General features: G+C 55.7%; 1 protein-coding gene across 2 annotated transcripts; it reads left to right on the top strand.

Annotated features, from left to right (window-relative positions):
* The first annotated feature begins 565 nt into the window (after positions 1-565).
* Positions 566-11,303, top strand: ZNF70 (zinc finger protein 70). Of its 2 annotated transcripts, none has more exons than XM_040251163.1 (2): positions 566-864; positions 7,378-11,303. In XM_040251163.1, the coding sequence occupies exon 2, from the start codon at positions 7,424-7,426 to the stop codon at positions 8,783-8,785; it is 1,362 nt and encodes a 453-aa protein (XP_040107097.1). In that variant the 5' UTR covers positions 566-864; positions 7,378-7,423; the 3' UTR covers positions 8,786-11,303. The 2 variants fall into 2 exon arrangements, with proteins under 2 accessions (XP_040107097.1, XP_040107098.1); XM_040251164.1 differs by lacking the exon at positions 566-864 and adding an exon at positions 5,020-5,101.
* The last annotated feature ends 264 nt before the right edge of the window (positions 11,304-11,567 follow it).

The raw sequence follows: 11,567 nt of genomic DNA, 5'->3' as shown, positions 1-11,567 counted from the left end.
AGCTCTTCCCCCCCCCCCCCCCCGGTTCCTCTAAGAGGCGCCACCTGAGCAGGGGGACCACTCCTCAGATGCATGAGAGGGTCCGGCCCAGGCGCCCAGCTATCTCCTGGGCTCTCATCGGTCTTTGAGGGGACGAGATGGGCAGGCGGGTCCCGGGCTCTCCACGAAGGCGGCGGGTGGAAAATCCCAACAGGCGTGGGATTTTCACAGAAGGGCCTGCCCTTCTCCAGGGGACCCCAGAGCCCCTCTCGGCCTCCGGCCGGCCCCACCCGCAGGACAGGTACCTGGTCGACGCCCGCCCAGCCGTCCAGGACGCGCTCGGGGACCGCCCCGAGAGCCGCGCGCCCACGGGACTGGCTCCCCCGACCCCGAGTCCCGCATCCAGGGGCCCGGCGTGCAGGCGGCGGGACCAGCGAGACGCGGGCCTCCGCGCGGCCTAGAGCGGCCCCGGAAGTGCCGCGGGCGGGGGCGGGGCGCGGGCTTCGCGTCAGCAGCCGCCGCCGAGCGAGGCCACGGACGGGGCTGGAGGCGCTGAGCTGCGGCCCCGCCCCGCCCGGGAGAGCGGCCCCGCCCCGGCCCGGGAGAGCGGCCACCTGTCCCTCTGGGGGCGCAGGTGTGGGCGGGCCCCGGGGCTGGGAGCAGGTGCGGGGCCGCGGCCGCTCCCGAGCCTCCAGCCCAGAGACGGGCCCCGGGGGCCCCGGAGGACAGACTCACAGAGGCCGGAGCAGCCGGGAAGGCCCGAGAGAGGTGGGAAGCACGGGGTTCCAGACCCTGGACATTTCGGCCCCAAAGCATCGGTGAAAACATTGCTGGGCACAGATAAAAGCGTCGCCAACTTTTTCAACACGGCGGAGACTTGAGCAGGTAGCTGGCACCCAGGGGGATGCAAAACCCAGGATTTAGCAGGTGGGAGGAGGTCACAACTCCCCAGACCCCGAGAAAGAGGGGTCAGCGGGGCGGGAAGATTAGCGGGGAGAGGAGCTTTCAGAAACCAAGGGAATGAAGCGAGGCTTGGGAGTGGGGAGGTTGGTTATCCAGCACCACCGCCCCGCCGCCGCCCCCCGTGAGTGAGCGAAGGCTGGGCGCCGTCTTGTCACATCTTCCAGCTCTTCGCGAGAAAACCTACAGTTTTAAATACTGTGGCAGCTGAGTCAAACAATAAGGAAAAGCCTGACTCTTTGAGAGCCAGGCACAACGCGTCTGTGACAGGGTCTCCAGGCTGCCCATTTGCAGTCTCTGAAACTGAGGGGTTTTTGAGGAGGTCTTGGGACGCTTGCCAGAATGGGGGGCGGGGGGTGGCGCGGGAAGAGAGGGCTTGGCCGGCTGCAAGGAGGTCACTGGATGCTGGAGCTGAATCGGCAGCCGAAACTGGAAACTTGAAATCTGTCTCCATGCCAGCCACAAGTCGAATGATTTTCCTTGGCGACGTTCAGCATCTTAGGAGGAGCTGGAGGGGGAAGTGGGTAGTTTGTGGGCAGTTGCATCAGGGCAGGAAGGTGAGGAACCTGAGTCTGGTCAGAGAGCTGGTTGGAGTGATGCCCATAGGTGGACCCGCTGGAGAAGGCCTGAGTAGAGAAGGTCTAAACTTAATGGGGAAGGGTTGGGCCAGGGTGGAAATGGGGTGGGAGGTTTGAGGAGGGAGAGCAGTGGAGATGGGGGTTGTGAAGAGGAATGGGAGTGAGCATAGATGTCTTGAGGATACTATAGTTCAGTTCAGTTCAGTCGCTCAGTGGTGTCTGACTCTTTGCGACCCCATGAATTGAAGCACGCCAGGCCTCCCTGTCCATCACCAACTCCCGGAGTTCACTCAGACTCACGTCCATCGAGTCCGTGATGCCATCCAGCCATCTCATCCTCTGTCGTCCCCTTCTCCTGCTGCCCCCAATCCCTCCCAGCATCAGAGTCTTTTCCAATGAGTCAACTCTTCTCAGGAAGTGGCCAAAGTACTGGAGTTTCAGCTTTAGCATCATTCCTTCCAAAGAAATCCAGGGTTGATCTCCTTCAGAATGGACTGGTTGGATCTCCTTGCAGTTCAAGGGACTCTCAAGAGTCTTCTCCAACACCACAGTTCAAAAGCATCAATTCTTCAGCACTCAGCCTTCTTCACAGTCCAACTCTCACATCCATACATGACCACTGGAAAAACCATAGCCTTGACTAGACGGACCTTAGTCGGCAAAGTAATGTCTCTGCTTTTGAATATGCTATCTAGGTTGGTCATAACTTTTCTTCCAAGGAGTAAGCGTCTTTTAATTTCATGGCTGCAGTCACCATCTGCAGTGATTTTGGAGCCCCAAAAAATAAAGTCTGACACTGTTTCCACTGTTTCCCCATCTATTTCCCATGAAGTGATGGGACCAGATGCCATGATCTTCGTTTTCTGAATGTTGAGCTTTAAGCCAACTTTTTCACTCTCCTCTTTCACTTTCATCAAGAGGCTTTTGAGTTCCTCTTGACTTTCTGCCATAAGGGTGGTGTCATCTGCATATCTGAGGTTACTGATATTTCTCCCAGCAATCTTGATTCCAGCTTGTGTTTCTTCCAGTCCAGCATTTCTCATGATGTACTCTGCATAGAAGTTAAATAAGCCTTGACATACTCCTTTCCTATTTGGAACCAGTCTGTTGTTCCACGTCCAGCTCTAACTGTTGCTTCCTGACCTGCATACAGATTTCTCAAGAGGCAGGTCAGGTGGTCTGGTATTCCCATTCTCTCAGAATTTTCCACAGTTGATTGTGATCCACACAGTCAAAGGCTTTGGCATAGTCAATAAAGCAGAAATAGATGTTTTTCTGGAACTCTCTTGCTTTTTCGATGATCCAGCGGATATTGGCAATCTGATCTCTGGTTCCTCTGCCTTTTCTAAAACCAGCTTGAACATCAGGAAGTTCACGGTTCACATATTGTTGAAGCCTGGCTTGGAGAATTTTGAGCATTCCTTTACTAGCATGTCAGATGAGGGCAATTGTGTGGTAGTTTGAGCATTCATTGGCATTGCCTTTCTTTGGGACTGGAATGAAAACTGACCTTTTCCAGTCCTGTGGCCACTGCTGAGTCTTCCAAATTTGCTGGCATATTGAGTGCAGCACTTTCACAGCATCATCTTTTAGGATTTGAAATAGCTCCACTGGAATTCCATCACCTCCACTAGCTTTGTTCGTAGTGATGCTTTCTAAGGCCCACTTGACTTCACATTCCAGCATGTCTGGCTCAAGATGAGTGATCACACCATGATTATCCGGGTCGTGAAGATCTTTTTTATACTGTTCTTCCGTGTATGCTTGCCACCTCTTCTTAATATCTTCTGCTTCTGTTAGGTCCATACCATTTCTGTCCTTTATCGAGCTCATCTTTGCATGAAATGTTCCCTTGGTATCTCTAATTTTCTTGAAGAGATCTCTAGTCTTTCCCATTCTGTTGTTTTCCTCTATTTCTTTGCATTGATCTCTGAAGAAGGCTTTCTTATCTCTTCTTGCTATTCTTTGGAACTCTGCATTCAGATGCTTATATCTTTCCTTTTCTCCTTGGCTTTTCACTTCTCTTCTTTTCACAGCTATTTGTAAGGCCTCCCCAGACAGCCATTTTGCTTTTTGGCATTTCTTTTCCATGAGGATGGTCTTGATCCCTGTCTCCTGTACAATGTCACAAACCTCATTCCATAGTTCATCAGGCACTCTATCTATCAGATCTAGGCCCTTAAATCTATTTCTCACTTCCACTGTATAATCATAAGGGATTTGATTTAGGTCATACCTGAATGGTCTAGTGGTTTTCCCTACTTTCTTCAATTTCAGTCTGAATTTGGCAATAAGGAGTTCATGATCTGAGCCACAGTCAGCTCCTGGTCTTGTTTTTGCTGACTGTATAGAGCTTCTCCATCTTTGGCTGCAAAGAATATAATCAATCTGATTTCGGTGTTGACCATCTGGTGACGTCCATGTGTAGAGTCTTGCCTTGTGTTGTTGGAAGAGGGTGTTGCTATGACCAGGGCATTTTCTTGGCAGAACTTTATTACTCTTTGCCGTGCTTCATTCCGCCTTCCAAGGCCAAATTTGCCTGTTACTCCAGGTGTTTCTTGACTTCCTACTTTTGCATTCCTGTCCCCTATAATGAAAAGGACATCTTTTTTGGGTGTTAGTTCTAAAAGGTCTTGTAGGTCTTCATAGAACCGTTCAACTTCAGCTTCTTCAGCATTACTGGTTGGGGCATAGACTTGGATAACTGTGATACTGAATGGTTTGCCTCGGAAACGAACAGAGATTATTCTGTCATTTTTGAGATTGCATCCAAGTACTGCATTTCGGACTCTTTTGTTGACCATGATGGCTACTCCATTTCTTCTAAGGGATTCCTGCCCACAGTAGTAGATATACTGGTAATTTGAGTTAAATTCACCCATTTTATTTCGCTGATTCCTAGAATGTCGACGTGCACTCTTGCCATCTCCTGTTTGACCACGTCCAATTTGCCTTGATTCATGGACCTGACATTCCAGGCTCCTATGCAATATTGCTCTTTACAGCATCCGACCTTGCTTCTATCACCAGTCACATCCACAGCTGGGTATTGTTTTTGCTTTGGCTCCACCCCTTCTTTCTTTCTGGAGTTATTTCTCCACTGATCTCCACCTACTGACCTGGGGAGTTCCTCTTTCAGCATCCTATCGTGTTGCCATTTCATACTGTTCACGGGGTTCTCAAGGCAAGAATACTCAAGTGGCTTGCCATTCCCTTCTCCAGTGCACCACATTGTGTCAGACGTCTCCACCATGGCCCGCCTGTCTCGGGTTGCCCCTGTGGGCCTGGCTTGGTTTCATTGAGTCAGACAAGGCTGTGGTCCTAGTGTGATTAGATTGACTAGTTTTCTGTGAGTATGGTTTCAGTGTGTCTGCCCTCTGATGCCCTCTTGCAACACCTACCATCTTACTTGGGTTTCTCTTACCTTGTGTGTGGGGTATCTCTTCACGGCCGCTCCAGCAAAGCACAGCCGCTGCTCCTTACCTTGGACGAGGGGTATCTCCTCACCGCCGCCCCTCCTGACCTGCAACGTCAGATAGCTCCTCTAGGCCCTCCTGTGCCAGCGCAGCCACCGCTCTTTGGACGTGGGTTGATCTTCCTGGCTGCTGCCCCTGGCCTCGGGCGCGGGGTGGCTCGTCCTGGCCGCCGTCCCTGGCCCCCAGACGCGGGGTGGTTCCTCCAGATCGTTGCCCCTGACCTCGGATGCTCCACACCTGGCTGAAAATTCACTCAAAACAAAACAACCCTTGCTCTGTGACAGCCTTGAGGGGTGGGAGGGAGGCTCAAGAGGGAGGGGACTCGCGTGTGCCTATGGGTGGTTCATGTGGACGTACAGCACAGAGCAACACAGTATTGTAATTATCCTCCAATTAAAGATGAAATACAACTTAAAAACCCCCAAATCCAACATTGTAGATCAGCTAGACTCCAGTAAACATTTTAGTAAAAAGATTCCAACTGGGAATGAGTTCCCCCACGACTATCCTTATGAATTTCCCATGTCTTCTTGAGGCTATTCCTCTTTGAACTTCCGTGCTCAGGGAGGTGTTCCTTTGTGTGGAGTCCTGAGGAGTAGATGAGACGCGCTTGTAGAAGGCCTAGTAGTGCCTTGCACGCCGCAGATGCTCAACAACCTCAAGTTGTCACCATTACGGTACCTCAAGAGTCTCCTTGGAGCTTGCACAGTTTCTGAATGGGGTCCTGCGGGGCTCCCTTGGGGCTCCCACAGTGGGACTGGGGGGCTGGGTGGGGGTGTTCTCCGTTCCTTCGCTTGTCCCTGTGGAAACACCCCGTTCACCCCGAGCAGCTCTGCTTTTGTCCGTTGTGTTTATTTATATCTCCTAGATTGTCGTTCGGTTGCTCAGTTGTGTCCAACTCTTCGACCCCATGGACTGCAGCACACCAGGCCTTCTGCCTTCACCATCTCCCGGAGCTTGCTCACACTCCTGTCCATTGAGTTGGTGATGCCATCCAACCATCTCATCCTCTGTTGTCCCCTTCTCCTTTTGACCTCAATCTTTCCCAGCATCAGGGTCTTTTCCAGTGAGTCAGCTCTTCGAATCAGGTGGCCAAGTATTGGAGCTTCAGCTTCAGTATCAGTCCTTCCAATGAATATTCAGGGTTGATTTCTTTTAGGATTGAGTGACTTCATCTCCTTGCAGTCCAAGGGACTCTCAAGAGTCTTCAACACCACAGTTTGAAAGCATCAATTCTTCGGCACTCAGCCTTCTTTATAATCCAACTCTCACATCCGTACATGACTACTGGAAAAACCGTAGCTCAGAGATAATTGACTTGATTGAATAGAAAGTTCTTTGGCAAAAAATAAAAGTGTGGCACGCAGTACTAGCACAACAGCAAGCGGCTTTTCCTCCGATGAGTCACTTATTTACTCAGTGGATGTGTGCGTGTAGAGATGGAGCGGTTGTGCTGGGAGCTGGGGCTTCCAGCTCAGAGGAACCCGGACCTGCCCTTGCGGAGCTCACAGGCAGTGCGGCGGAGGGTCCTGCCAGGATGCCTGCCCCGCGGGTGCCCAGTGCTGCGATGGATGCGTGTCCCGCATCTCTGGGGCCACGTGCCTGAGATTGTCTGGGATTGTCAGGGTCTGAGGGTGCAGAGAAGGGGGGCATTTGGATTGAGTCTGGAAAAATGAGCATGTGGCCATGTGAGAAGCCAGTGGTGGGGGGACCAGTCAGGCGGAGGAAAGAGCGGCTCATACGAGTTGTGGAGCTGGAAGCATAAGGGTGTGTGGAAGCAGAGGCAGGGGTCAGGGCTGCAGGGCCGGCCATGGAGGGCGTGGGCTGCTGCAGGCTCCTGAGAAGGGGGACGCCACCATCAGGACTGGGGTTAGGCGTTTGACCCTGGCGTCCACGTAGAGAACAGATGTGGCAGGGGGGGCAGCTGGAGATGGGCATCCATCAGAGGTCAGCCTGGAGAGAGGCAGACACCCCTTCAGTGGACCCCAGGATGTGGATGGGGCGGGTGTTGGGAAGATCTGACCCCCGGGTTCCAGCTGGGGCTCCGGGCTGAAGGGGTGCCGCCCACCAAGCACAGGAGGCAAACAGGTGCTCTCTCCCAGCAAGACCCCAGCCCCAGCATCCTCCGGGGCCAGAGTCCCGCCCCTCTTCCAGAATGGCTCCCCTTCATGTCCTCGCCCATCTTTCCAGAGCCCTGAACCCTTAGAGTCTGGACACCAGTGTCTCCCTTGCACTTGTTTCTGGGAAGTCTCTGGCTTGTCTCTGGCTCACCAAGGACCGTCTTCGAGGGCAAGGTTGTGTCCTTGGTTCCATCTCCTTTGGGCTCCGGCTCCTACTCGGTGCTTGACCTGCTGACGTGACAGTGTCTCTTGTTTTCTTTCCAGAATCCGAGAGCAGCTGTGTGTGTCCCAGACAGATCCTGCCACTGGGATGACTGGGCCCTCCGTGGAGATCCCCCCGGCCGCCAAGCTGGGTGAGGCTTTCGTGTTTGCGGGCGGGCTGGACATGCAGACAGACCTGTTCGCCGAGGAGGACCTGGGGGCTCCTTTTCTTCAGGGGAGGGCTCTGGAGCAGATGGCCGTCATCTACAAGGAGATCCCTCTCAGGGAGCAAGGCGGGGAGCAGGACGATTACCGGGGGGACTTCGATCTGTGCTCCAGCCCCGTTCCGCCTCAGAGCGTCCCCTCCGGAGACAGGGCCCAGGACGATGAGCCGTTCGGCCCAACCTTCCTCCAGAAATCAGACCTGACTACGTACCGGATCACCGGCAGCGCGGAAGCTGCTGATCCGCCCGCTGGGGAGGCGGTGGGCAGGGGGGACTCGGGCCTGGAGGGGCCGCCCGGGACCGCGCAGCCCGCCAAGCCGTACGCGTGTCGGGAGTGCGGCAAGGCCTTCAGCCAGAGCTCACACCTGCTCCGGCACCTGGTGATTCACACCGGGGAGAAGCCCTACGAGTGCGGCGAGTGCGGCAAGGCTTTCAGCCAGAGCTCGCACCTGCTCCGGCACCAGGCCATCCACACCGGCGAGAAGCCGTACGAGTGCGGCGAGTGTGGCAAGGCCTTCCGCCAGAGCTCGGCGCTGGCGCAGCACGGGAAGACGCACAGCGGAAGGCGGCCGTACGCCTGCCGCGAGTGCGGCAAGGACTTCAGCCGCAGCTCCAGCCTCCGTAAGCACGAGCGCATCCACACCGGGGAGAAGCCCTACGCGTGCCAGGAGTGCGGCAAGGCCTTCAACCAGAGCTCGGGCCTGAGCCAGCACCGCAAGACCCACTCGCTGCAGAGGCCGCACGCCTGCGAGGACTGCGGGAAGGCCTTCAGCCACCGCTCGCACCTGCTGCGGCACCAGCGCGTCCACACGGGCAAGAAGCCGTACGCCTGCGAGGACTGCGGCAAGGCCTTCAGCCAGAGCTCCAACCTCATCGAGCACCGCAAGACGCACACGGGCGAGAAGCCCTACCGGTGCCACAGGTGCGGCAAGGCCTTCAGCCAGAGCTCGTCGCTCATCGAGCACCAGCGCATCCACACGGGCGAGAAGCCCTACGAGTGCGGCCAGTGCGGCAAGGCCTTCTGCCACAGCTCGGCGCTCATCCAGCACCAGCGCATCCACACGGGCCGCAAGCCCTACGAGTGCAACGAGTGCGGCAAGGCCTTCCGCCACCGCGCGGCGCTCATCGAGCACTACAAGACGCACACGCGGGAGCGGCCCTACGAGTGCAGCCGCTGCGGCAAGGCCTTCCGCGGCAGCTCGCACCTCCTCCGCCACCAGAAGGTCCACGCGGCTGACAAGCTCTAGGGGCCCGCCCGGGGCGAGGGCACGCCGGCCCTGGCGCCCCTGGCCCAGCGGGTGGACTTGGGGGGCCAGCCGGACGGCCGGATCCCGGCGCTGGGGCGGAGCTGGCTCTCGGCTGGCCGTCTAGTCCTCTGCTGTGACCCGGGGGGTTTGGTTTTGCCCTCCATTCACTTTTTCTAAAATGCAGACGAATACACGTCAGAGGGAGAAAGTGGGGTTAAGCCCCCGGGAGACGTCCGGCCAGCTCTAACCTCAGGCACTTGCAGAAGTGAAGCGGGCGCAGCCCAAACAGCCCAGGGAAGACGAGTCCAAAGTTGAGGGTCGCCTTGGCCACTGCAGGGCCGCTTGGCGGCAGGGCGGAGGGGGTGCAGGAGGGCTTGTCCTGGGCTTGGGGTGGTGGACGAGGCCCCAGCGCCTCTCAGCCCTTGGCCTGGGTTGGCTGAGGGCGGGCCTGGCTGTAGGCCCTCCAGCGGAGGTGGAGGCGCCCCCCGGCTCAGCCAGGCACAGGACCCTGCCACCAGGAGTAGCCCTCCGCCAGACCCGGGGTCCGGGCTGGGGCGTCAGCGGGGCCTCTGTTCTGCGGGCTGGGCAGCCTGCTCTCTGTCCTCTGGAGATGAAGGGATTCCGGTCTGAAGGGCTGGGTTCAGGGTCCAGCTCTGGCTCCTCCTGCCTTGGTGTCCTGGAGGAAGCCCCAAGGTTCTGTTTCCCTCTCCGGGAGGTGGGGATGTTGGAAATGCTACATTCCCCTGGGGGTGGGTGTGTGCAAGGCTCCCATTCAGACTGGGACGCCGCATTCACGAGCTTTGGCAACTGGCAACTGAGGACGGAGACCCAGGGTGATCCCCGTGCCCCCTGCCTCTTTCCTCGCCCCCCCCCGGCAGGGAGACACAAGCCTGACTGGTCCCCAAGATGGCAGGGCCCCTCCTCCTCCAGCCTGTGCCCTGGGTGTGGTGCCTGGGGCTATAGCGCCCAGCACAGCGATCCTTTCCGGTTTCCCGGGCCAGTTCAGCTGGGCATCCCCAGGGCGGGGCTCTGAGGGTGCCGTGTTTCCAGAGCTCCCCCTCCTCCCACCTGTAGCAGGTGGGGGGCCAGCTCCCAGGCAGCCCCCTGGCATCACCCAGGTGCAGGCCTGCCCACTCTGACCCAGCGGGGCTTGAAGGTGGCCATCCCAGTTCAGTCCCCTGGCCCCGGCCCAGGAATGGGCTCGGGCAGGGCCGCGTCTGGCTGCCCCAGAAGCGTCTGTCTGCAGCCTCTGGGAGTCAGCGGCGGTTTCTGGTACTGGCCCTCGCAAGGCCCCCTTAGCACCACTTGGGGAGGAGGTGGGCTGAGCTGTTTTTGAAGTTTTGCACGTTTGCAGCTGCAGTCCCAGGAGCCCATCAGGGTCACGCTGGTTATTTCAGCGGATAGGGCTCAGCTCGGCAGCTAGGATGGTCCTGAATATAAATGGGAAAGCCAGAGCTGTTCCTCCATCAGCGGGCTTGGCAGCCGGGGATGTTGAAAGGACAGGTCTGCTGGTCTGGGGAGACCGGCTCTGTACAGCCCCTCTGCTGTCTGTGGGCACTAAACCAGCCCCTGTGTGTGCCCGTCTGGGTGGCAGCCCGCCTGGAGGACCACCCGCCACTCGGGAGAATCGAGAGAATGCCGACACCCCCGCTCAGTGCAGGGGGACGGGGCCCCCCAAGATCTACCTCCTTGCCCCGCCCCTGGCACCCCATTCGGCCTCAGCCTTGGCCAGGACTGTCCTTACTGGGCAGGGCAGTCATCCACTTCCAACCTTTGCTGTCTCCTCTGTGCGCTGTGCTCCCAGCCAAATTGTTTTATTTTTTTCCAAGCATCACTTTGCACACGTCACCACTCTCCTTAAAACCACCCTTCTGGGGTCTCCTGCACGTAAACCCCCCGTTTCAGCCAACCTGGGTTACCCCCAACCCCAGCAAGCCTCCCGAGCCCCCGCCATTCCCTCCCATCGGCCTCAGCTATTTCCTGCTCGCCTCACGTTTCTAAAGGTGCACTCTTTCTCCCCCACCCCCATCTCCTTCCTTTTCTGATGATTTATGTAACGTGGGGGGGTTAGACTCCTTTCCTGAAGGGTTGACAGGCTCGCACAAAACCGTGGTCAGACCAGGCAAGCACTTTTTTTCAGAAGTGTGAGCAGAACCTAGGTCTTCAGTTCACGTTCTTTCCTTGTTTCCTTATGTGTTTTGAAATCCTTTCACTGAGGCTCTCAGACAGCGCAATGCTATAAGAGGCCATCTTGGTAGTATCTGAATCGCCCTTGAGTTTCGTTGTTGGATTTTGCTTTATTGTCTTCTGTTTTTTCCTTCTTTTAGAGGACGTTGTTGACTGTTGGAAAGCTCCAGTTCTTGGTTCTGTTTACTAATTGAATTGTTTTGTCAAAGTACATGTATTCTGCTCTTTATCTTTTTTGTTACTTAATATTAATGCTTTACATTTCTAAGATTAATTATTTAGGTAATTAATAATTTTTAATATTTCTAGTAAACGTGGGTGCTTTGGTCTATGTTTTCTTGTAGTTAGAGCTTTTTCTGCTCTATAATGTTACGTGTTTGTTTGTTTGTTGCTCTTGGGAATTTCCCTTTGACCCCATTATTATTATTTTAATTAGTATTTTTTAATACTAATTAAAAAATTAGTATTTTAAAATTAATCCTAATCCTAATCCCAGTGATGACTGCTTAAGTCATTGCTGTTACTTCTTGTATGTGGTGGTGTCAGTATTTCTAAGTGTCCATAGAAATTCTCTGAGCCTGAACATGTTGTCAGT

This window comes from Oryx dammah, unplaced genomic scaffold, assembly GCF_014754425.2.
Source record: "Oryx dammah isolate SB20612 unplaced genomic scaffold, SCBI_Odam_1.1 HiC_scaffold_12, whole genome shotgun sequence".
In the NCBI taxonomy this organism is placed as follows: Eukaryota; Metazoa; Chordata; class Mammalia; order Artiodactyla; family Bovidae; genus Oryx; species Oryx dammah.
Note: the sequence above shows the minus strand (reverse complement) of the source record. Positions and strands in the feature narration are given on the sequence as shown.